The sequence below is a fragment of the Spea bombifrons genome, chromosome 4 (genome assembly GCF_027358695.1).
Source record: "Spea bombifrons isolate aSpeBom1 chromosome 4, aSpeBom1.2.pri, whole genome shotgun sequence".
In the NCBI taxonomy this organism is placed as follows: Eukaryota; Metazoa; Chordata; class Amphibia; order Anura; family Pelobatidae; genus Spea; species Spea bombifrons.
This window is the reverse complement of record NC_071090.1, coordinates 97960791-97987891: the sequence shown is the minus strand read 5'-3', so window position 1 is coordinate 97987891 and position 27101 is coordinate 97960791. Positions and strand designations below refer to the sequence as shown.

At 40.7% G+C, this 27101-nt stretch overlaps 1 protein-coding gene across 1 annotated transcript; it reads right to left on the bottom strand.

The window, feature by feature from the left end:
* Positions 1–474: 474 nt before the first annotated feature.
* On the bottom strand, positions 475–24784 carry PROM2 (prominin 2). Its single transcript, XM_053464671.1, has 23 exons — positions 24482–24784; positions 23747–23796; positions 23008–23201; positions 18986–19106; positions 12472–12535; positions 12127–12216; positions 11332–11531; positions 11050–11124; positions 10482–10545; positions 10228–10387; positions 9758–9910; positions 9040–9163; positions 8857–8948; positions 8644–8725; positions 7677–7823; positions 7080–7151; positions 5926–6009; positions 5116–5169; positions 4479–4559; positions 4301–4369; positions 3729–3818; positions 3028–3134; positions 475–1106 (listed from the first exon to the last, which is right to left on the bottom strand). Exons 1-23 carry the CDS (start codon positions 24735–24737, stop codon positions 1025–1027), a joined length of 2511 nt encoding a protein of 836 aa, XP_053320646.1. The 5' UTR covers positions 24738–24784; the 3' UTR covers positions 475–1024.
* Positions 24785–27101: the final 2317 nt, after the last annotated feature.

The following is a 27101-nucleotide window of genomic DNA, read 5'->3' as shown; positions in this document are numbered from 1 at the left end:
AACAATCTGAAATTCCTGTTGGGGCAAACAATATAGTCACATATTACAGGCTTTCACAAAACTGAGATATCCTCTATGCTGAAACATCGATTGAGGTTCTCCCACATTTTTATCTTGTTTTGGAAGCAATTGTTCCTTTTCAGCTTTTTTTTTGTAAATTATGTTTATTGTAATACATTTAAACAGTGAGATATAGGACTAAAACACTATCTATTTTGTTAATGTTTGTGTTCTATCACCTTTCAAATTTATACACTTAGACATCTATATGCATTGTTTCTCCTTAGACGATTGCTCCTGCAGCTTAGAGGATGGTTTGGACACCTACCAAAGGCTTTTCGCTCTGTCCCATCAGGCCTCCCACTGTGCTTACGGGTAACAATTTAGTCGTTAGAAAAGCACTTTTTGCACCCTTGGTGGGCCTGTCCCATCCGATACAACGTAGTTGTACAAATACGCCCCCTATAGGTGCAACCATACCTGAGAAATGTAGGGTTACGGATAACAAAATTGGGCTGAAAGCAACAAACCAATTGTCCTGCTGAGTGGACTAATAGATTGGCAGCTATGATGATAAGACCTCTGTTAATCCCTTTCACCTGAATTGCTACTTTTTGAACACGGAGGCCAATATGTATTATTTTGAAAACTTAGTTATGTTCATCGGAGATTCCCAAATGATTTCTAAAACAAAAGTGTCAAGATAACAAACGCTTTACAAGACAATTTCTCCTTTTTTTGAGTATCTTGGCCTTGGTACAAGTATTGTGCAGAACGAAGGTCTGGCATCCAAGTTATTGATTATTTCAACCCGCGCCAACGATCCATAGTGATTTGGTCCAGTAGTGAGCAGAATGCTGGACTAGAGTGGAACATAGATTTTCGACTGAGCTAGTGAGAGACAGCTGGAACTTGTATTTTCATGAACAATATCATCATCTAATACAATCTCCTTTAGGCTCAACAATCCAATCAGATATTAGCAGCTGTAGTGGTAGAGGTATTTCACTCCCTATTTTTTTCTCTATATCCAGAGAACATGATTTCTCTCAGGTGCTGGGTATTCGGTCATTTGAAATAAGTTCTCTTCTTCAGGGAGAAGTCCTCTGCAAGCAGAATAGAGACATTGTAACGCCAGGGGAATAAACTACCGTATTTGCTCGATTATAAGACGAGGTTTTTTCAGAGCAAATGCTCTGAAAAATACCCCTCGTCTTATAATCGAGGTCGTCTTCTAATTAGACCTCAAAAAATGTCTGCTGGGGCCAGGCTGCTTACCGGTGCTTTGGTCCCGAGCAGCGTCTCTTCTATTAGCAGCAGGAAGCTAGCAGAGTGTCACATAATTCTGCCTCCCCCTCCTTCCTCTGGGGGCGGGGCCAGAGAAGTTGCTCGCACAGCCGGGCCCCTGCAGAAGTCTGCGAGTGGGAGATCTGCACTTCAGGTAAGGGGGTGGGGGGGTTTGAGCGTGTGTGTGTGTATGTGTGATTAATGGAATGAATGAGTATTTAAATGTTTGTGAATGAGTGTGTGTGTGTGATAGCATGGATGTGTAAGGGGGGGGTGGCAGCATGGCATAGGGAGGCTGTACTCAAACTCCTATCATCCCCAGGTTCCAGCATGTACTGGCTGCCTTGGCTTGATAGGAGTTTGATTGCTGTTAGCAGTTATATATATATATATATATATATACCTCCAGAAATGCCTTTTAACCCCCTATATGCCACTCTGACATATAGGGGGTTAAAAGGCATATCATGGGGCAGAGTGGCATATAGGAGGGCATAAGACATTTCTGGAGGCAGAGTGGCAGATAGAGGGTTAAAAGGCACATCATGGGGCAGAGTGGCAAATAAAGGGGGATTAAGGCATTTCTGGGTTCAGAGTGGCAACCTTGGGGGCAGATGTGCATAACTGGGGGCAGGTTGGCAAATAAAAGGAAATAAAAAAATATATATTTTTCTCAATCATAGCTTTTATTAAATATGAAAAAATTGTTTACATGAATTAATATTTACTAGTAAAACTTTTTTTCCTATAGGGTCGTCTTATATTCAGGCTTTTTGTTTTTTTCCTAAATTAATATTTAGATTTTGGGGGGTCATCTTATAATCAGGGTCGTCTTATAATCGAGCAAATACGGTATATAGGGAGTTAAAGTCTGGGAGAGAAAAGAGAGAAAAAGCCAAGTGAAAAAAGAGATAGGAGATCAGTTAATTTGAAACAATGAATATGAGAGATATTACTACATTCATGTACATGAAGAACCTTTTTAACTATAACAGTGTTGCATGTATTATACTAAATGTATGATGGGATTCAAGTGAAACGGACAAGTAAAAAGGGGTAAACGACAAAGTAAAGCATGCTGCTATACACAAATAAACATATAGTAACATTTTGTAAAGAAAAACAGAATTTGATGGCAGATAAGAACCATCTGGTCTTTCCATGTTTCATGATGTAAAGATTAAATCCTTAGTCCTTGATTTTGTCAGGATAACCATATGCCTGCGCCGTGCATGTTTAAAGACCCTCTGTTTGTTTTATGCTCTACTACTTCTGCTTTGGAGGCTTTTCCACTTATCCACTACCCTCTCAGTAAATTAAAACTTGCTTACATTAAATCTAAACTTCTGACCTTCTTAGTTTTAGATTACATTTCTCATCCTTTGAAATAAGCTTTGATAAATCCCTTTATGTATTTAAATGTTTTCAGTTAATCCCATCTCTTGTCTCTCTTCTTCCCTCCAAGCTGTACATATTGAGTTCCCTTCCTTTCCCATGATCATTTTTATCCAGCAAACCTTTCGCCATATTAATATCCCTCCTCTGAACTCTATCCAAAATGTCAATCTCCTCTTGGAGATGGGGTCTCCAGGACTGTACACAATTTGGGTTAGGTCTGAGCAGAGATCTGTACCTTGTCGCTCATTCTGCTATGTTATGTTAGTATACAAGCCTTTATAAAAGCAAACAACATCATTTGTTGGAATAACTTGTGACGGGAAGACAATTTGGTGTACTTACCGAAACCTTGATTCCAGGGGCATTATGTGTTCGGATGATTTGATACTGAAGATGACATTTGGAATCAGGAAAAAGGTGCACCATCCAAGACAGAACCAGAAGCCGTTCTGGAACAAATAATAAGGAAGCGGTTATACAGAGTGATAGGAGGAGGGTTCCGGGAATGTGATAAACTCCACTAGTTGCATTATTACACAACCTCCCATAAGGAACAGGAGAGAGGTCTAAGAGAATAGCCCAGGGATGTCCCCAGGTATTGTTTTATAGAGCAAAATGATTACTTTTGAGAGACCAAGCAGGATTCAATTGCTAGAGATAATACTTTAACAAGTAGTTGAAAAGAAATACACATATACTGTACATTGCAATGGAAAAAATAAATGAAATGTTGGGCCAGATTCATTAAATTGTGTTTTTCAACTCATTTGTTTCCCACTGATATCTTTAGAGGAGTTCTATTCAGTTGAATAGATGCTTGTGACCGGCGTGACCACGCGGGAGAGACAGCCGTTAGGTAAGTGCCTTCTGTACGGAGATCAGACTCCAACTAGTTTTAGTTTGCCTAATGTGACAATAATTTTAGCTTTCTTTTAACCAATACATGAAAAGGGGTTTACAATTATAGTTACATCAGTAAAAGATGTCACATCAATCTGAAAGACATAGATAAACTATGGTTTGACATTTTTTTTTCTCCTCACCCAAGGATCGGTCACATTGTCACAGAGTATAATACGAGCTCTGTCAAGTGTTTGAGGAACTGAACGGCAGGAGGAAATCTCCTGTGTGACCTGTAATGGTAAACAAGATTGTCAGCCTTGAAGGCACAGCGAATAAAGTATGTTACATCATATTGTATTATACACCAACAAGTAGGGGTCTCTAGAGCTAAAATTGAGCTACTAACTTTGTCTAAGTGTTTTTCAAATTCTAGATTTTAAGTTCACTCCAGGAATCTCAAATTACTCCTTTATCAGTATATCATATATTTTATATGTTGTAATTGTACTCGAATCTTAAATTCAAATAGAAATCAAAAGTGTGTTGGTGTTTAACAAATGACTGGTAGCAGGGTTGCATAGTTTTGATAAATCAGACTAGTGCCAGAAGTGGGATACTACTATTAAATCAAATTGGTGGCAGAAGTGGGATCATGCTGAATTATAGTGGTGATTGGACTACCAAATAAATAAGATGGCGGCAGAAAACCCCAACTAATAGTAGTATTGGTGGGATACTTTGTGTCATATTTTACTGTCCATAAGCCACGTACCATCCTTTTGACCCAGTCCATGTATTGGACGAAGTATCCAATGGACTGATTGAACAAACACCGGCCTTCCTGTTGATATAATTGAAAGGTGTTACATTAAAACTGGTTCTTGTTAACATATTACTTAACACATACATTACAGCAATAGGCTCTATGGCAAATGCCTTGTGTGACTCACATTTTTTAGCAGCTCGATGGTGTTTCTTACAAGTGGTCCTTGTAGGGTTTGGACACCCTGGATTGCACTGTCTATTGCACTCTGCAATAAGGATAAATAATATACCAACGAGCATATCATTGCGTGTTTACAGTTGGTGTATGCATTTTGGAGTTTTAACTAATCAGAGTGTGTGTCCTCTGAAGTATAACAATATCTGCACAGTTTTTATCAGCGGTGGAAAACTACACAACAAACTAGTTCTTTTAGAACATCTAACATGCTTGTTAAAAATAGTTATTTTATGAGTTGCTTAATAAGCTAAAGTGCTAATGGTTTTGTGCTAGAATAATCTTTAACTACTCTTTGGTCAGTATTGGAAATAGTAGGGTTATAGGTATATTTTCAAACGTTTCTGTCACATTCACTTTCTCTCTTCTTTCCTCCAAGCTATGTATAGTGAGATCCCTTAGTCTTGCTTAATAATAATGATTATGTGGTCAGTAGCGTCTAAGCTTTGTGTTAGGATAGCGATAGGGTTTGTTCACTGAACCATGGAGGGCATTAAACATTTAATCTCAACACATGGTCGAGATCCTCAAGTGTTCATCCTGTTTTAAAGGGTGAGCTAGCCTTGATTATAATACATGCAACTCACCGGTAGTGTAGGAGTCAACTCTGCCAATGAACGCAAACTATCATTCAGCTTCCTCTGAAAGGCAATAGAAAATGTAAAAGAATATTTGTGAGTTTTTATACAAAATACTTTGACTATGACAACATTACTACATAATGGTGCTGAAGAGGGCCCTGTTCTTGTGAGTTTACAATCTATTAGGAGGCGGTAGGAGAGGGAATGATGCTAGGGTGATGTGGAGAAGTGGAGAAGTCGGTGGCATGAAGGTCTTGAAGGTGGCGAGAATGGATGGTTTATTTCAGGATGCAAGTTGTGAGTATCAGGAAAATAGATTGCATGCTTCTCTGAATAGATGTGTTATATGTTAGAATAAGTAGAGGAGAGTCTGGCTTAACAGGGTAGGGAATCCAGAAAATAGGCACAGCATGGATAAAATCCTACAAGGACTGATGCAAGGAATAGGGCAGTTATGGAGACCAGCAGGTAAAGGAGCTGCTATATGGGAATATATTAATATTGTTAAGGGCTCTGTAGGCAAGGGTTAGAAGTTTAAATGTAATTCTTGGAGGTATTGGGAGCCAGATGAGGGACCGACACAGATTAGATGAGGTTTTAAGAGGAGAAGAACATTTTTGGTATGACTGTTCCTTTAAGCCGCACATTTTAAGATTTTAAACAAACTAATGGATAATGAATTTCTCTAACTGCCTAGCTGTTTGTGTGCATAATCTATAATACTATAGATACTATAATATATATCCATTTTAAGTCTACAAGAGACCTAGAAAGGAACTGTCATTAAACGTGTGAAGTGCTATGGATTATTCTCACCGTATCCAATTCTAGTTCCCGCACGGAGGAACCTCTGAGAGATGTGGATTTATTCTGCAGCTCGCTGCGTATTGTCGGATCTCTCTGAGATGAGTAGATAAAGCAGAATTATGACCTGGTCGGAAGCAGCTTCCACTTGGGTAAAACAAAAACTACAAATGCTACATATATATCAACTAAAGCTAGTGATACGTGTTTGTACAGAGAAATCAGCAGAAATCACCTGACTCAGGACACAGAGGTTTTCATCAGCCCCATTTCAACACAACCTTTACGACAATAAAATGCTTCCTATTTTCATAAACCTGTTATTCCTGGATGTTGTTTTGAAATCATATTTCGTTATTGTGGAATGAACATCAGAGCGCCCGACTTCAACTAGAGATAGCTCCATGGAGACATATCGGTGTGATTCATGCAGGTGTCACAACTCCTAGTATCACATTTGCGGCATAGAATGTATAAATGGAATTACCCGTCTTTATATATACTTGTAAATGTGATACCGCCCACTCGGATGTAACATCTAATTCTTTCTGATGTTTTGGCACAGAAACCAAAGAAGTATTTATACGGTGGGATTATACATCTTCCTATTTATGGATATGTACATTTAATATACGAAAGGAAGAGCCAATCCTGTATAATTCATAATTAAATCACCAAGATTTACTGCAAAGTACTTCACTAGTTGACCTGAGAAGACTAGATGGGCCAAATGATTCTGATCATCTGTCAGCTTCTAGGGTTCTTAGTGACTTAGCTTTAGTGAATAAACCCATTTCTGTAAACGATTTAGTGATAGGACTACTAAACCTCCTTTAAGAGGTCATTGTCGATTAGGGAGTGGTGCCGTTATCTGGACGATTCCTTTTGTTTGCTATGCTGAGACCTTCACTTTGCATACATAACCTCCATTGCACCCTATTGTGATGGTGGGGCAGGAGCCGGAGTAAAGATAAATAAGATGATGAGACAAGAAGAAATACAGGAAGCAAGACATTTCACGTACCCATGAGCAGTTTCCAGAGGAAAGAAAATTAAGGAAATTTAATGAATTATTGGAGAAGAGAAATAGAAAGAATACGTTGGAGTAAAGCAGAATTAGTTTCTTTAAACTGTTTGTGAAGATGGAGCCCGGATCACTGGGTTACCTGGTTGGCCGCAAGACTTCCCAGTGCTCCCGCAAACTGCGCAATATTCATAGTCAGCGAAGGGGTCTGAATCTAGGAGACACGAAAGACATCTGAGTATCTTGGAGTCCTTGGATAAGTTTAACTTTAATGTTTCCAGAATAATTCAACTGATAAAAAAATACTAGGAACCGAGCCACATCTATCTTTCATGTTACTGCACAAATGCAATATACTACGGCAGGGATTAAGAACCTTCTGCGACGCGTTACACCTTAGTAAGGTATGACTTCTCTCAGGTGTTTAGTGTATAGGATTTCTGCAGCAATGGGAAAACGGGATGTCGCTCACTGTGAGTGTAACCTCATCAAACCTTGGCAGGGAAGCTCTACAGCTTTTTATTGCCTGCAGTGTCGGTATCGTGACCAGCCAGGGTGTCTGGAGCTAGCAGGTGGCATACAAAGTCACATATATCTCGGTATATAACACAGTATTACATGTTACTGTATATATATATATATATATATATATATATATATATACTATCCCTTTTTGAATACCATATCTCACGTTCAAAGCACTTTGCTGGCCACCCCCTGCCTCCCAACAGATTATTACCCGTGAAGTGATGTTGGTGACAGGTACTTGTCCCAGCCCAGCATCCTTATATTCTGACAGCAACAGTATTGCGATATTTGTGAAAAGGTCAAGTCCTTCCACATCCACAGTTAAGCTGTCGATCTTGCTCTGGAGATCAGATGTGTACTAGGAGGAGGAAGAAAAGAACTGAGAAAACAGGTTTATGGCAGTAAAACGTGTCTCCTACAGTATTACCATATTACTCATTAAAAAAACTGCATGGTGACTCAGATTTTACAAAGATGGATTATTTTCCCAACCCATAAGCCTGAAGCTGAACCCAATAATAACCCCTATAGCACGTTGGATACAGTGAGATTACACAATGGAGCTAAAATTCTATCATACAAATGAAATTTATGGGTTTAACTCCTGTGTGGCCTGCAGGGCGACCATAAAGCGGTTCCTGCTCTTTGAGATCAGCAATATCAGAGCATTGATATCTAAGGCAAAGAAGCAGATCGTGGCAAATAGTTGCCCCAAAAATGTTCTTAAAAAACCATTTGCTGGGATTCCATAATATATTTAAGGTGCTTTTACACCTACTCTGCTAAATGTCACTGTAACTTAATGCCGCATCAAAAAACAGTACTGTGGAATGTGCAAATCTTCTTCCAAAAATCAAGTCGAATTTTGCCTCGTTCAGAATTTTTGCCAGAATTGTCAAGTGGCTCAGAGGCAGGCGCTTATAGTTGGTTGACACACAGACTGTAAATTAACCCTTAGATGATAGCATGGCAGATCGTGACAGATTTTGTTTGCTAACATACTAAAGTTTTGCCAGACACTATCCTACCTTGCAGCCTTTTCATCCTTATAATGATAAGACTACGATACAAAATGTATATTTAGGTATACAGAAGGTGTAATTATTAGGTGTTGTTAAACCAGGTCTTTCACGTAACGTAGTAGTAAGGGATCTGACGGCAACTGTCTCCTTACTTACCCTAGTAATGTTGAAAGCGCTATCTAGATCAATAGTGTTCATCTGAATTATGTCCCAGATTGGAGCCCCCCTCTTGCACTGTCTGAAAGACAAAGAATGAAGGCACTATAAATAGGTAAGGCGCATACACACGTGCAATATATACAGGCAGGGCTCATAGACACATACAAAGTATACAGGCATACAATGTTATATACCGGTACATATACTCACTCATAAAGATCCGTGATGCTGGCATTTTCCCTAAGTCCCAGCTGAGCCCTCAAGTTTACATTTGGTGGAAGATTTTCAGGGTTATCCAAAAACTGCACATAACGTTTTTGACACATTATAATGAGCAAAGCATATGAGCATTAAGGATTGGTCCACTATGTATGCGGCGTATGGTTCACTCACCCGGTAAATGTTGCCATTGGCCCAGTTTTTGCACACCAGCGTTTGCATGTTTCCTCCAACTAGAAACGTTATAAATACTAAAATAATAAGAAGCCACGAAAAAATGAAGGACAGGTACACCTCGCTGTGGGAAAAAGATAAGAAATCAGATGGTGAATGCCAAAACATACGTAAAGATATACAAGGCACTGGAAATGCTCAGCGTTTTTACCCCAGGGGGTATGTGTAGATTAGCAGGGTCACACAGTCTAGAGCTGAACCCTTCATATGCTACTTGATACTTGATTGAGTTATTGGTGCTTTTTTTCACTGCTTCATGATTCATCACCATTGAACTCCCTGATGTGCTTACAACTGAGGCAACACGAATGATGCGTGTGGCTATAAACCAAGACGGCTTCTCTGAGTTTGTGCCACTACACATAAGGACACAGATTTCTTTATGCTTCATAAGCATCTGTATGAATTCACAATTTTGACCTAGCTCGACTGCATTGTCTACTCCTTCCGAAGCCGTCCCATAACTTGGGCACAAGGCAGCTAACGAAACCAAAACTCAGGAATCCATTTACAAGTAAGGACTTTGTCGATGATTAATCTGGGCAGCCGAAACCATGTCCAATGCCCAACTCATATCACCCTTTGATCCAACTTAAATTCTCCTTGTTTGTTACATCTCCCAATGAGTTAAAAAGTCATATAGTAATAAGCACCTTACACTTTAAGCAATATAAATCCAGGCCTCCTTTTCAAGGTGCTGTCCAGAGGATCCTTGTCGACGTACAGCCCATAAAGTCCAATCAGCAGCCCGAGGAAAGTGCAGGCAACGATGAGGAGAATCACGCAGAGGAGGACAATTGCAACCACCCACCTGCAAGATGACATCCAAACAAATGCATGTGTGAAGCGACAAAAGGAATAATATTTGGTGGTCAAATGGTGGGTTGTCTCCACTGTAGGGGCCAGATTTCACTACAAGAGGCCATTTGTGCCTGTAGTGTAAATCTAGACCAGAAACATAAAACCACCAAAAAATGAATGGTTCTAGCAAGCCCAGTCCAGTCCCCACGTACAATTTCACATCAATGAAACAGTATTACGTAATAGTTATGTTGAGCCACATACAAACCTCACCTGAAACCCTCACTCATTCAGGAACCTTTTCACTAGAGCCAGGCTCTCATTTACCTGTAATTCTCATAACGTTCCACCTCCTTCTCATAAGTAGTACTTGTCTCTTTAAAATTTATTAATGATGTATTGATAGGATCAGTGTATTGGCGTATGGGTATCCTCGTAACATAGGATTTGATTTCCTGCTCAGTTCTGTCCAGGGTCATCTTGGCATCTGAAATTCAAGTGAAGAAAGGCGTTTAAACATCTTATGAGACAAGCATATTGTCTCATTTAGGTATAATGTACTCTCCTAGTTTCCAACTTACCATTAATAGTTCTGGAAGTCTGACTGTTCACAAGTTTTGGAACTTCATTTAAGGCCTGAAACCCCTGAGAAGACAAGAGAGGACACTTATGATAGAGTCACACGAAGAAGAAAAAAATGGTCGGAAGGAGGACAAAATAAAAAGAGGGGAGCAGGCCAGGCAAGAAGACAAATGGTGAATCAAACAAGACAAAATGTTAAATTGTCCTTTATCATTGAGCCATGCAACTAAGCAGATTGACATTCAAACACAGAAAAACTAACATACAAAACATATTTAATTATACTTTATTTATAGAACACCGGCAGATTCTGTAGCGATAAGAATACATGCGTGGTTAAGCAATAATTTTGTTAAGCAATCATTGGGCGGGTATAACGAAGTATACACAGGCCATGATTTTACATTTTATTTTTGCTAACACAAGGGCACTGTTGTGGGGCAATATAAGTTAATGTTAGGGAAAAGCAAACTACAGTGAACCCCAAAGGGGTCAGCGGCAGAGGAGGATGGGAAGGTAGAGAGGGGAAGGAAGGCGGGGGTCAGAGTTGAGCTTTTTCTTAATTACCTGCTGAAAGATTCCTGACATGTTGATTCTTCTCACATTGCTTAATTTATTCAGATATTCTTCCACAGAAGGAATCTAAAAAAAGAATATGAAATATGATTCTCTGGGCTGCTTCTGTATTATGTACTGTATTTAGCTCTTCTGCTTCGCACTTTTTTTTCTTCCTTGTACCCTCTGCAGCTGACTGCAACATCACTTTTCTTTTTTCTCCAGCCCCCCATCCCATTCCTCTTACCCTACTCAATAGAATATGTGCATCCAGTCCAACCCACCCATTCATACCTGGCTGTAGTTCAAACTAAGTTCCAACGTTTGTAGATTGCCCGCAAGCTGGCTGCAGTTTTCACATAATGGGTCAGAGAGGACTCTTTGCAGGGTCTGTCTATGGGTGTTGAGCTGCTGAACCACAGCGCTCTGTCCTTGTTGAAGTTTCGCCATAGTCACATTCACGTCCACTATGAGCTGGATGGCTCTCTCGAGTTCTGGGTGAGAGATATTGGAGTGATCAAGCTGGTTTAACATCAACGATTGACATGTGCAGATGGATAAATGGATAGGCCAAGATTTCACTAAAAGGTCCATGGGCATGAGTATAAATTGGCAATTATTTGGATACATGGATATATATTTTGAGATAATATGGGTTAATTGATTTTAAGACAGAATGCCAAAAATGTATGCAAGGAAATTTCAATAAGTGTTCAGTTCACACTTTTAGTTCCAAACTTTGGAAGTTCATGTAGGTAAAGTCTATTTACAGCTTCCCTACAAAAGTAGGTTATAAGAAGAAACCATATAATTTATCCTTAAAAAGAACCGAATACAAATAGTGATCTCCCGATTGTGGCTAACCTCAAAGTAGCAATAAAATAACAAGTAGATTAGGTAAAAGAAACGATGATCTCCCAAGATAGGATTAAAATAGTGAGATCAGAAATGATTGGCATGTCTGTTTGACACTCTGAAATAAATTTAATAAACAGCATGTCTGTTTAGATGATCCAAAAAGTGGGGGGTGGATATTAACACAGATAAAGGACATTCTGCACCTAAGATGTTGGCTTGTTGTGTACGTACGTTTAGCTGTCTGGAGACCATTTTGTAGAATAGGATAAATTTCATCATTGAGCTTAGAATTAGCCAAACGGCCGATGGCAACGCCAAACTCTGGAAGCAAACAGACAGAGAGCATTATATATAGAAACATCAAAAATGTGTCATATAAATGTCTTAATGAAGAGTGTTAACACGGAAAATGCGATGTTGGTGCAAAGCCTAAAAAAAATGACCATAGCGATCAAAGAAATAAAATGCTTAATTTAACTGAACATATCCCTTGATTACCATATTTTAGACTCTGAACCAGAATTGTGTCTAATGTGATTGTGAACAGTGTAATTTAGTTTGTGGAAATGTACTTACTCTCTAATTCCTCATAAACTTTCAATTTAGGAACAGAGAATTCAGATGTCACCTTTTCAATAGCCTAAAGCAAAAGAGAAGTATATTAATGTCAGTAATAAACCCCCCTATGTATACTCAGCATTAAACTCCCAACAACACCAGACAAAGCACTGGATATCATTACATTCCTATAAAGCTCGACTTCATATATAGGTGTTATGCTATATAATCACTGCAAATATCTGTTGCAACCTGACTGTAGGGTGTTCAAAGCAAGAACACTCTTCCCTTAAATGCTGCAGGTAACAGAATCATATTGTATTGCCAGAATGAAACAAAGTGCAGGAGAAACATCATTCATGTGATGCCATCTTCTCCACTTTACCAAATAATGCTAAAAGGCGCTGAATCTGAGACGAGACCAACAACGGATTAACGTTTGATCCTGTAAAGCCGGAAAAACAGGCAGACTAGATTGGCCGAATGGTTCTTATCCACCGTCAAGTTCTATGCTATTATGTTTCCACTTTGATAAAGCATTAATTGAGCTCTCTAACTTATTACATGGTAAAAACCTTATCGGTTTTATTGCTTCCTCTGATGCAACAAATAAGACTATTTGTCTTACTCTAAAGAAAAAGGAAGTACCCCTCACAACTATACTACATACACTGATAGTGTAACAACCCACTTATACTTCAAACTTAACTTTTAATACTTAAACCATTAAAAAATCCGACCTATATATTATAAATTCCTAAGCACTTTCTATTATTGCCATATAATAGCCTGCAAACACTACAAAGGCTCCAAGACTCTTCGTCAATAAACACCTATAAATCCCTAGTATCTGGATTCATCCGGCCTAATGGAACCTAAAGCTTCCTGAAGTTTATTGACCAGGGATGAATGGGGAGAGCTACAGGAAAACTAATAATGCCCCATTAATTAAAGAGAAGGCTGTGGCCATTCATTGATATTCAGAATTATATTGTGCCTGGAGTATATGGACCAGCAACCTTAAGGTGTCATCAGCAGATACAAAACACGACAGATGAGACACACTGATCTGTTCTTATGTGCAATCTGTCTGTATTCTTCTGAATCTTTGCCCAAAATTAATTTATTAATCATGTAAAATTTTGATGTTTTCATACATTCTTTTTATACTTTCTACCGGGCCACTTAGTTCTAGTCAATATTCACAAGACACAAGCAGGGGGTGCTGATAGCTGATAGTCACTGGATTTGGATGAATATTTTGGACAAGGAACTACGTCTGTCTTTCGTGAAAGCTGACTGGTTTAAGGTATTAAAAAGAGTAAATTGCTACAACACATTTTCCATCTGTGGCACTCAATGTGTTAACACAGAAGACGTTCACATCTCCCTAAGTATGTGTAAAATTAGAGAAAAGAAGAGCATAATTAAGTAGGAGGAACAATCTTGCTGGCATCACTAAAGATTTGTTGGCAAGCATTCAGTCAGCTTACTGCAAAACTGGGACAGATTGTGGTAAAAAAAAAAAATCGGTGGCACATTTGTTTAAAGGAGCAGAGTCTGTTTGCTGATATGCAATACATGTATTCTCTTTTCCTTTTTTATTAGTGTCGGGTTATTTTGGAAAGTTGCTCTTTGGAAGTATTTATTTGGGAATGGTGAGAATCCAACGATGCTTAGAGTTGGCTGGCAATATGCTCCGTTTAAGGGGTTCCTTGAAGACTACTGGTGTCCTATAGAGTATAGAGTATAGAGTGTCCTACGGTGACCACATGTCTCCCTTAACTGGGGTCACCTATAGAACATGTAGAATGCAGGGACAGGCTGGATTAAAATAATATCTGCCCGCATAATTTTCTTCTCTTCTTCATTGAGCATTCTTATTTAAAGGACCTCGGTGACCCTACTATGAAAAACACTCTGTAGGTCTTCATGTTAGTCTGTTCTTGCCAATGGCAAGGGCAGGGAGCAGCTGAATTACATGAACTCCAGTGTCTGATATGCCCGTTCGCAGGCTACGTAACCATAAAAACATATTGTGTGGCGGAGCATATCCAGCCATGAGCCGCACGTACGCTATGAGCCGGCCTCTGGCCTTAAAGTGCCACCTCGTCATCGGCAGTCCGGCCCTGCTCCTACTATCACTGCACGCTGTGTTAAGACCCAGTGCTGCTACCAGGGAAGGGCTGGCAACATTTACCCTAGCCGAGTGGCCCAATAATAACATATCTGACAGAGAATATGCTGAATGTATACTACTCACTCCTGCAGAAAACACATTTACAGACAGGATTGGCATTGGAAGCAGTGGCGGAACTACCGGGGTCGCAGGGGTCGCGACTGCGTCCGGGCCCTGGAGTTCTGCCAGTCAGGGGGGCCCAAGGGGTGCCGAGCGGTTGCTGAAAACGACCGCTCGGCAACTCTTGGGCCCCCCTGACTGACAGAAATCCAGGATGCCTCCGCTCCCTGCCGCCGTCACCGCCTGCCTCAGCGCTGTCCAGAGTGCAGTGTTAGGAGCGTGAGGCGTTTGTCTCGGGTGCCGGCGCTTCACGCTGGGCACCGGCATATGATGTCATATGCCAGCGCTCAGCAGTGAAGCGCCGGCACCCGAGACAAACGCCTCACGCTCCCAACACAGCAGTTGACGGTAAGTGACCCGAGAGGGGGGGTAGGGAAGGAGCGAGTAGATCGTGAGAAGGGGGGGTAGGGAGGGAGTGGGGGTACTGGATATAGGGTACTGGAGCAGCAATGGGTGTCCCACACATTTGATCACATAAATAAGAGATGGGGTCCTCATTACAATGGTCTGTAAAGATCTACAGCTGAACCCGTTGTCATTGGAAGAATTCCTTGCAAGGAGAAGCAGGCATGAATCCTGCGGCGTCTAAAAGCTTTTTAGTGATTAGGTGCTATTGTTCTAATTAAAATTGGACCCCCTCTGACACTTTCTAACAAAATTACTATGTAGTAAATAAAAAGTGTGATTGATTTTGCAAATGTAGATAAACACTGTCTAGCATCAGCAAAAAAGCACAACTAATACTCAGTAGCGTCCCTAGCGGGGGGCGGGGGGGGGTGGTCCGCACCGGGTGCCGCTCATCAGGGGGGTGCCAACTCGCCGGCACCCCTCCAGAGACGGACAGCAATGTCCGCCACTGGAGGAGAAGGCTCGCAAGGGAGCGGTGTCGAAGGTCTTTAACAGACCTCCGGCTCCCTTGAGTGTTTTTGAGCCGGTTCCACCGGCTTAAAATCACTCAAGGGAGCCGGAGGTCTGTTAAAGACCTCCGATACCGCTCCCTCGCGATCTGCGCGGCAACTGCTGCTGTGCGCCGGGGTTTGTTGTCAGATCCCGGCGCACAACACTGAAGCCGCGCCCACCGCCATCCGTGCCCTCTGAACCAGGAAGAAGACAGAAGAAGAGAAGCTAAGAGAAAGAAAAGGAGCTGACTGCTGTAAGAAGAAAAAAGGAAAGGTAGGAAATCATTCAGTTAGAGTGACAGTGAGAGTGGATTGGTATGTGTGGAATCTGTTTAATTGGTATGTGTGGATTGGTAAGTGTGAAATCTGTGGATTGGTATGTGTGGATTGGTATGTGTGGAATCTGTGGATTGGTATGTGTGAAATCTGTGGATTGGTATGTGTGGAATCTGTGGATTGGTAAGTGTGGATTGGTATGTGTGGAATCTGTGGATTGGTAAGTGTGGATTGGTATGTGTGGAATCTGTGGATTGGTAAATGTGGATTGGTATGTGTGGAATGTGTGGATTGGTATGTGTGGATTGGTAAATGTGAAATCTGTGGATTGGTAAATGTGGATTGGTATGTGTGGAATGTGTGGATTGGTAAATGTGGATTGGTATGTGTGGAATCTGTGGATTGGTATGTGTGGAATCTGGATTGGTATGTGTGGATTGGTATGTGTGGCATCTGGAATGGTAAGTGTGGATTGGTATGTGTGGAATCTGTGGATTGGTATGTGTGGATTGGTAAATGTGAAATCTGTGGATTGGTAAATGTGGATTGGTATGTGTGGAATGTGTGGATTGGTAAATGTGGATTGGTATGTGTGGAATCTGTGGATTGGTATGTGTGGAATCTGTGGATTGGTATGTGTGGATTGGTATGTGTGGCATCTGGAATGGTAAGTGTGGATTGGTAAATGTGTGAGAGTGATGGGTGTTATGCTGTACCATTTCCAATGTCTTTTTCATTATATAATTATGCTCTAAAGTACATCATAACTCCCCCATCACTCTCACACATTTACCAATCCACACTTACCATGCTGTTCCATACAGTGGCAGAGCTGGGAGACAGAGGCCTTGCACCCCCACCCCAGGACTCCTGAAAGGTAAGTGAACTTCAAAGGGGGGAGAGGGTAGATAGTTAGGGGGGGGTAGATAGGGAGAAGGGAGTGAGACAGGGGGGATAGGGGGTAGACAGGGAGAAGGGAGTGAGAAGGGCTAGATAGGGCAGAAGGGGGTGAGAATGGGTAGATAGGGAGAAAGGAGGGTAGCAAGAATATTGAAAGAAAGAGTCAGAATGAGAGAGTGAAAATGAATGGATTAATGTGTGGATGAATTGTGTGAATGAGTGAGAGAATAAATGAATTTGTGAGAATGCATCAATGAATATGTGTAAATAATTTGTGTGAAAGAATAAATGATTGTGTGAATGAATTGTGTGAATGAAAGTGAATTAGTGAGTGACTGTAAAAGTGTTTGTGTTAATCATAGGTGTATAGTTGATTTGTCAAAAAGGCAAAGATGCTATAAGCAGGGTGTTTATGGGACAAAAATGGCACAGGCAAGGGGGTTTATGGGACAAAGATGGCACAGGTAGCGTGTTTATGGGACAAAGATGGTGTACACTCGGCTGTTTGGGAACAATGCTGACTCATGCTGGGCTGTTTGGGGGCAAATATGGCACGTCCTATGTGTGTGTAATTTGAGTGCTGGTCAGGTTCTATGTGGGCAATGTGGACGTCGTGTTTTTTTGGAGGGTTATTAAAGAAAGCACTAGGCTTTTGAAAAGGGGTGGTAAGACATTGTGCTCTTAAACCTTAATATTGTTACGCAGGGGAGGGCTGGAATGCGGGTAATCGACCCTCAGGCTGCTCTGATTCAAGCACTTTGGGCCATGACCTCCTTGAAATTCCGTATGTATCCACCATGTTGCCTGACGTAAGAAAGACTTTAGATGGTGGTTACATACTTATTGGATCCTTTTACCCTCTCCATCATGGGTTTTTCATACATTTCTTTGCGGTAAATGTGTTTTGCATAGCACTCATTGACCATGTTACCTGACAGATATGTCTTGGGCTGCTTTTTTCCTGCAGAACTTGAATGGGTTTGCCATTTGGGCCACATGCTATCGGCCTCCTGCTCGTACAGACACTGGGACAGACCTGCCTGCCTGTACCCATCAAGAAGTGCTGACAGCCCTACACCCTCATATGCATTTGTCATGCTTTAGGTTTATCCTCCCATTAATGAATGGTGTAACTACAACCTGCTTACAGCTGGTTTTTGTGACTTCTTCCCCTTCCCGTTAATTTTTACGATGGTACTCGGGATGCTTTGTGCATTTAACTGATCTCCTCGTAATTACAGTTGCTACCAATCCCATTAAAATTTGGCTTCCACAATCACTGAATCAATACCCACTATTATTCTGAAGAGTGTCAGGATCAGCTCATTTTCAGTGTCTCTGGAAAGCCTGTACGCTTCACCTCTCACTACGGCTCCAAGGTGAATGCTGTGACCTAGCCCCTCCATTTGCATTGCTTGATAGTGCTGCGTCTCCTCTGTGCCTGGGGATTCACAATGTCCCTCAACGACAGCACCAACTTCCTGACATCTTCCTATTTCAAGCTTATCCCTTGCTTTGATTTCTTGTCTCATTCCCGGGAGATTTTGCCTGTCTCTTCTTGTTAGCGATGGAGCATATGAGGCAAAGAACTAGACAACAGAATCCCTCACATTTTACTCTATCGGTCTCTTTATGTTTGTTGTACTTAAACACATTTAATAATATCCTCCAATTCAGTAAGGGCAAACAGACTATGGAGAATGGAGATGAAAATCCCAGAAACATTGCTTACAGTCATTTTGTTTAGTCTCTGAACGCTGCTGTATGTTATAGACCACATCTTGCTTACTGATTAAAATAAATATTCCTGGAGGAGGGAAGGTTCCACAAAGACCAGCATACTCCAAAAGGTTCTACTGGGACCGTGCTACTCCTTAAGCCTTGCAGACCTGCCTGGTGGACTTGTGGGTCCACTGAGATCTGTGTCTCCATTAGCACGGATCATCTCATCTACTTCCTTGCCACAAGGCACATTTCGAAGGAACCAGATTGTGACATTATAACTCGTTGCCTGAGTTCATAGTAACACTCTTTGGGTGGCGGGGAGCAGAAGAGGTGTTATCTATGCTGTTTTGGATTTCCCTCACCATCAGCTAATTAATTTAAGCCAGTTAATTTTCACTAGTCTACTTTTCTATATAAATCCAAGGTTACTCACCTGGGGGATGCTGTTTATGGAACTGCGGAAGTCCTCCAATGTCCTGCTAAAGTCCTCTGTTCCAGTTCTAACTTCTTGATGGACTTTCTCATTCAGATAGAAGGAACAAACCAGCCCAGCACTGAGAAAGAAAGATACAGACAATGCTTACTTAATGCTTACACCCAAAGAGTGCTACTATGAACTCAGGCAATCAGTTATATTGGATCACTCATGCGGTTGAAATCAGGTGAAAGCATTGTTTGGCAAACCGATTTGTTTGTTGTTCCAGCATAATGGAAGCAATATTCCGCAATAACTGGATAATTCAATTGCTTAAAAAAATGCTGAAAAGGAGACTGAACTAACTCATATTTACACATAATACATATGTAATATAGTCTACATGTTTACGCAATTAGCACAGTACGCCCTCATACAAAAAAAAGGCTGTTTAGGAACCGCCGTTAGTGAATTTTGATCATTTAGACAGAAGCTCGGATGTTACAGCCACCAGCTGTCCTTACAGAAAGTCTATGTGATAGTGCCAAGGCTATTAAACATTATGAGTTACGGCTCAATTGCACGGGCACGTAAAAGTTTTATTTCACTGAAAGATTTGTGAATTCATGGAATATAGAAACATAAAATTTGACAGCAGATAAGAACCATTCAGTCCATCTTGTTGGCCCATTTTCCCGCAGTAGAGACTCAGACCTTAATCAATTGTTGGTCTTGTAACCATATCCATATGTTGGTCAGTAGCCATATCCATATCCCATGTATGCTTATATTCCTTCATTCATTTCCCTTATTGAACATAACGTGGTTATATATGAAAGTATTCTGCATAAATTAATACCAATAGTACAAAATAGCAAATTCAGTTGGTGCAGGTATATCAATAGGATGCCATCCTTAAAGGAAGATATCAGACACAATACTGTAATTGTTTAACTTATTAACATTAGAGGGAATCAATTATGGATTGGCTGAATTAATTACTAAATTAACAAGTCTGTCTTCCCAAACTGCAAACAGAGGGCTGGATGAACATTAATTTGTAAGTTTGTAGCCGCCTGGTTATTACAAGGCATATTTAGTTGCCTTATTGTGAGTCTTCGGTTTATTTGGTCCATAATAGAACTAGAGATATGAGTAGTGATTTCAGGCCATGCAAATTTGATGCTCCGAGACACCATTTAGATCTAGAAAGGACTACTGGTGGGGATGGGGGCAGCATTATGTGTGAGAACGCTGGTCCTACAAAGGGACTCCTGACCCAGCGTGTTTGGATTCCTAAATTACTTGTGCATTAGCAAATCTGGGAAAATGGTCATTTTGGGCAAAGCCCTTAAAATATTTCCAGCAGCGCCATGAGCGGCTGTTCACTGTGGCAGTAAATGGTTTATTAAAATGTCCCAATTCAGCTGTACATTTTATGGTTCCTACAAGTTTCAGGTGCATTAACAAACTCTCTAAAAGGCTCTGAGGCTCTTTAGAGGTAAAAAGGAATGACAGTGCTTCTGAAATGGGGTCAAGTGACAGCCGAATGACAGCTCAGAGTGCCTCTCCTGCTGTATCCGCTCCTCGTAGCGGGAATAATGAGATGTGAGTGCTTGTTTCTAGGGGTTTAATCACTGTGCCAGGAGAAAGGGACAGACGCAACGTGGGCTATTTTTAAAAAGTAGGATGACCAGATAGTCCGGTTTTTAGGGGACTTGCACTTTAGCGTTAAATTATGTTAAACATATTGAACTGTATTATGAAAATATCAACAGTCAATGTATCTCATTGAATACTATACTTAAAAATGACATCAGTGACATCGGACGCAATTAAAATGATTGAAGTTATGTTTATGTCTCAGGCAGCAACATAATTTTCTCTCCATAGTAGCTTTCCTTGCTGTTGAGAGCCAGGATAAGTTGTCATATCCTGACGCTCCAGCTATTGAGGACATGGGGCACCTGGGAACAGTCCTTCATTATATAAACAGGCTGATTGGGAGATCAGACATCTTCCTGTCCCAGGAACCATGGAAGCAGTGACCCTGTGTATGGCAATTAAGGTACCTGCCATTGTTGCCACCCTGGACAGCACTTTATGCCATTGCCTAATCCTTTTATATCGTGTGTTGGCTTGATCATGTATGACCTCTGATAGCCTAACCTTGTTTATGTCTACCAGGTCTCAGTCTCCTGCTGCCCACCGGTTCCCATGTCACAGTCTACTGGCCTCTGCCAGTTCCTGTGTCACAGTCCTGTGGATGGCACCTAAAAGTAAGACTAAGTCTACAGCAGATAGCTGTCTGCAATCAGACACTTATGAATCTACAAGCCACAGGAAAGGACCAGAGCAAGCATCTGCTCCTTCACAGGGACTCCTGCTTGACCATGGTCATGACACCTTCTTAATCAGCCCATTGGGCATCTACGCACCAGGGATTTTAATCTCTAAATAGGGTGATGCGTCCTTGGTTTGGTGGCAACCAAGTGGACATGCTGGTCTCAGGTAAAAGCAATTTATTAGACTTTCTTTATTACAGACATATTTCTTTTAAATCCCACTGGATAAAGTGTATAAGCCCGCTACCATGAACAAAGCAATGTCAACATATCAGGAATATCAGTCAAACGTTAACTTCACTATCCTTAGGACAAAAAAGTCTTGTCATCTTAATTTTTAATGTTCTTTCCCTGCATATTTTTAGAATGCCCTCTGACTATTTAAATTTTAAAGGGGCACCTGCCCCACAGATCATAGCATCCATACTAGTGATCCAGCCCTCACGCACGGTTAAACCGCATATTATCCGATCCCTTAACTGCAGCTAAGGGAGACACGTGTGTGTGTTGTATGCGATTCGACTGTCACAGTAGAACTCTGAAGAGACAATATAGGTCTGTAGAGCTGAAGGGGACGTTTTCAGTGTTTGGGTGGAGAGTAAAATGAGCAACTATTTTTTCCCTCATTTGCAAGCATCATGCATCGTGAGACACGAGCATATACGAGACACTATGGATCGTGGGCCAATCTAACACCTGCTTGATTAAATTTTTTGTGTTTTTTAGTTTTGAGTGGGAGCTCACTTTTTTCCCGGTATTCCTGCATATGAAACCTTTACAGGATAGAAACATTACCAAGATTACAAATAGAGAGAGCTTTTCCATCCAGGTGTATAACTGGTCATTCTGGGTATAAGTAATGCAGTTGAGCCTATGGAATTTTAATGCAGCCAAGTAAAACCCTTTAAGATCCATATGTGACCAATGTACATACGTGGGAGCACCCCCTGGGCTGGCAGAGCTCCCCCGTCTCCTGTTCTTTACAGGAGATGAGAAGTAAGTGTGGCAACAACTAGGGTGTGCGGCTATGCGTATCGGCTAGGGCTAGCCCCAGGTAGACTTTCAAGGAAATGAGTGTAGGCTGGATTGGAGTGACCAAACACTGCTCCCCCCCACATCTCTGCTCTTCTAATGTATTTAAATCTTCGATCTCCTCTGCCCCAATGAAATAAGGTTATTTAATATATGGCTAGTGTTAATTCATTGTTAGCTTAAGTGATAGCAAAAGTTTGTGGAGTTACGAAACTCAGACATACAATAATAAATGTGTCATAGTTTATATGATGCTGGCACGGAAATAGTGCAGCCACACTTGTTAAGAGGTGTTAGATAAGCACTGATAGACAAACAATAGAGAAGTCTAAACGCATACAGAGAACCAATCCCCAAATAATGTCACAGAGGTTAACAATGATTACTGAGATAATGACCCTTGAGAACATGCTCTGAATGAGCTGATCCTGACACTCTTCTGATATTATCTCTTTAATACTCCATCACCAATGCTGTTTTAATAGTGACTTGCTAATGGTAACTGGGACATGTGGTCAACCTACTTCAAATTAGCTCTACAAATCTACTGGCCTCCTCTATCCCCTTCCTACTCACTCTATCCAGGATATAAAAACAAAAGACAGATGTATGTTACACCGAAACCAGGAAAATGGCACATTGAAGAGTCTAAAGACTACTTACAATAATATACAGCAAGTGATAACAAGGGCCGTGAATATTGGCCATGGCTGGCAGATGACTCCATCGCAGGTTTCGAAGATCCTCCTTCTGCGACTCTCGGCTACACAGTAGAAAATCCCCAAAACCAGCATGAAGATGATGAACAAAACGGCAATCACAGCGCAGATAACATACCCTGCCTCGTATTTTATCACCTAGGGGGAAGAAAAACAAGGCGTCATCTTGTGGCATGAAAGAGCCGAGACAGGTATGACCGGTGTGTGTGTGTGTGGTTTGGGCATTGAGTAAGGAGACCAAGGTAAGTTTAAGAGCTGTATTTACTAAAAAAAAAAGCTGAGTTAATGCAAAATTTACAAAATATCTTGTCTCATTTAGCATGCAGTATAAAGTTTCTCTCCAAGGAGAAAAGTATTTGTATCTAACATGTTTGGATCCTCAGTTGAGGATCTAAAATTTGTCACCTTAGAGGATGTCTTAAAAATTGTCATATGCTGAGTTAATGTTAATTTGCTTGGCTGATGCATTACTAATTCCCTTAGGTGACATTTCTGTGAGATTCCTATTTCTATGGCTCTAGCTTCGGCCTAGAAACTTTTTCTAACCAAAATACCACACAAGAAAATGGACTGTATTGGGGGGAATGGGAGATATTGGGTAGCTCCGTTAGTGTTACTGGGTCAATTTGTCATTCTAATGATAACTTTTGGCTTTTTAGATGGGAATCTTTAAATGTACTCACTTCAGAAGTTTTTAATGACGAACTATTTCTAAAAGCCACACGCAGAATGTCTGGAAATAGAAAGAAAATATGTTAGGCTGCAATCTACAGTAAATGTAACTAGATCTCTAGCGTTATAACACACACGATCCTTATCTATCATTTATTGTATATTCTCCCAAAACTTGCTAAAATAAGGGAAGTAAAAAAAAGTACAGTAACTGAAAACATGAAAATTCCAAAATAAAGACTATGCATCTAAAACATGGCTTTATTCAACATAAAACGGCACTATATATATGTGCAATTGCAACACTAAAAACAAAATGATCTGTTTTATACTGTCTGTTGTATATGATAAAGTATTCTCACTACCTATAGCTAAACGGCAAGACCACTGGAGATGGCTTCAACCTTGACAATAGAAACGATATATTGCTGATATCCCTCATAAAATGACACTGTCCTTTTCTGCATGCTCAAGGCGGTGAAGGACCATTCATCTAATACAGAATCAGCTACTTAAAGCCAGGAATTGCAATGTTTATAAACCGCACACTGCCACACACTGCACTTGTCAGCTATAAACAGCACTCATGCAATCACTTTCTCATGTCAACACTTGTCTTAGAGGCAGTCATAAGTCTTAGTAGCCGGTATTTACATCTTTAATGCTATGTCATGCTTTTTACCATGGGTGTATGCACTGCTACAATGTACAATAAAGCAGGTACATTTACTGTCAGCTTGTCCTACCTTCTGGGAATGGGTTAGGCTGTACAGCATCCAAAAACAGCCTGTCCATCCTAAAGAGGGGTGATAGTGCTCCCCAGTCCCGGCTCGGTGCTGGACTAATTTTGCTGGTTTCCACTTCCTCAAATAATAGCTGTACCATGCTACTAGTTGACTGGCATTGTTGAGAGTCCACCTTCCCCATGTTATAAAGAAAGATGCAGAAAATACAGCAAACGATAGGATCCATAGCACCTCTCCTAATATTTAGGCTGCCCATGTTCCCAGAAATCAAAGATGGCAGAATTATCACAGGTTAGGTGTTAGGATCTGCATCCTACAGTGATACCCAACCGTCTACCTGGAGGCATCCCTGGTACACACAGAGAAGTTCCAAAGGACTAGAAGCTACGTATGACGCTTGATCGCTCGTGTCTGCGTTTGAGTAGGTGTCAGTATCAAAACCTGAAGTACCTGTTCCTCAGAGTTAGGACCAACCCAAGATCCCTTAGATGAGAAAGATTTCCTAGGACAACTTCTGCTGCTGAGTCATAAGTACAGTGGAAAAACAAGTCTGATTAATGATTTCCAAATGACCTTATAATTTCTCCAGTATTTCCCCAATAAAGAAGATCTCAGTGTGTAATATTTGGGAGCCTTGTGGTACGGAAGTAGTTTTTAAAGGGCAATCAAAGACCATATCTGTAGCCAAAACTCTGGTAGCCACCCGAAGACTGATAATGAAGGACATTCAGCTGGAGGGCCAGCAAGTGGCCATGACCCCTGCATCTTACATTACATGGAACATTAAGAAAAAATGAAAATCAAAGATGTATGTAGCAAAATCTACTACAATTTCAACAATATATTAAGCATCTACTATGAAACCTTCAGCCTTCTGAAAATGTTTTGGAAGAGCTGAACTGGAAACTTCATTCTAGTGAAAAGATTTAAATGTACGGTACTTGATGAGTTAAGTCAGCTGCTGTCACACTGAACAATAAGTTATAGGTTTACTTAGATACATTTTAATAACACAAATGACAAATTACCATCTCACGTGTTTTTTAGCATGTTTGAACATGTGTGATAATTTCTTTCATCATTTTTTAAGAAATTATTTCTTACTAATTTTCATGGTTACAACAGATTGGAGTTCAATAGAAAATAACTAGGAAATAAATGTGTTTTGGATTTATCAGTCCTGATTCATTTCAGAAATCCAATTTTTGAAACCACTCAGAATAAAGAAAACCGGAAACTATGGAACATTTTAAAGGATTAGATATGTGGAGTATATGTGGTTGGTGCCATAAACAAAATACATTTTACACAAAAAGCAATAGCTTTAGCAGCTTATCATATGGTAAGAGACACTGGGAATACCAAATGACCCATATCAGGGTACCAATAATAGACTCTTTGCCCCATAACGAGCCACTCTGCCAAGTGGTCCCCGACTGTAGTCATCACGGATCCAGACAAAAGTGTGTTTTCAGTTGACAACATCCTACAAAACATCTAGGCTTCTCTTAAAACACAGGAGGATCTCTCAGAATGGCCGAGAATACTCTGAGAAGATGTTGGAACCCTAAACTGCTGGATCCTTGAGGAACAGAGTTGGGGACCATTGTATTAAGCAGTTTTAAAAATGTGTTTGTGAAAGAGTTAGACAACAAGGTCAGACTGTCAATGAACGTTGGCCCTGGGACAGCAAATGATTAATCACAGGTAGGAGGTGGATTCCTCTTGGTTACACGCCACCGTATTCTGCCCTTTACAGCTACTAGATAGGCAACCATATGGACATTTATCATATTAATGAATAAAGTATGGTGAATGAAACTGGCTATGCAAATGGAATGCAGACTGGGTGTGATGAAAGCGTAGGGCAGAGACACACAAAAAATTCTGACAATGAAAAGGTATGAGAAAAATAGGCGAATGGGGACGGCCAAGATAATGAGAAGTGATGTATAGAGAATACTCATGGCAGAAAAAAAGAAGAAGGGAGGAGTATTTCTGAAAAAAGACTGGTATTTACTGTCCTTATTACTATGTCAAAAAGGTATGAAACCCTATAATCTATAATTAGTGATGCCAGAGCGCCAATCAATGGACAATTATAAAGTCTACATGTTGCATGCCAGTCTATAGGAAGGGCAATCCAGCAGGGAGTAGAAGCCATACACTGATATAATTACCGTATTTGCTCGATTATAAGACGAGGTCTTTTCCAGAGCAAATGCTCTGAAAAATATCCCTCGTCTTATAATCAGACCTTAAATAGGTCTCACTATGAGACTAAGATCCAGATCCCCCGCAGCGATGCAGGGGACCTGGATCCACCTGTCTCCCCCCAACTTACCGGTGCATCTGAGTCCCCGGTGCTTAGTCCAGGCACCGTGCTGCAGCGGAAGTTGTCTACGTGAGTCGGGTAGAGCTCTACACGCTGCCCGGACTAAGCAATGGGGACTCAGATGCAGGGGACCTCGATCCTTCATTTACTGGTAAAACTATTTTCTTATAGGGTGGTCTTATATTCAGGCTTTTTCTTTTTTTCCTAAATATTCAGATTTTGGGGGGTCGTCTTATAATCAGGCAAATCCGGTTATTTACTGTTTGTATTTTTTATATTTATAGG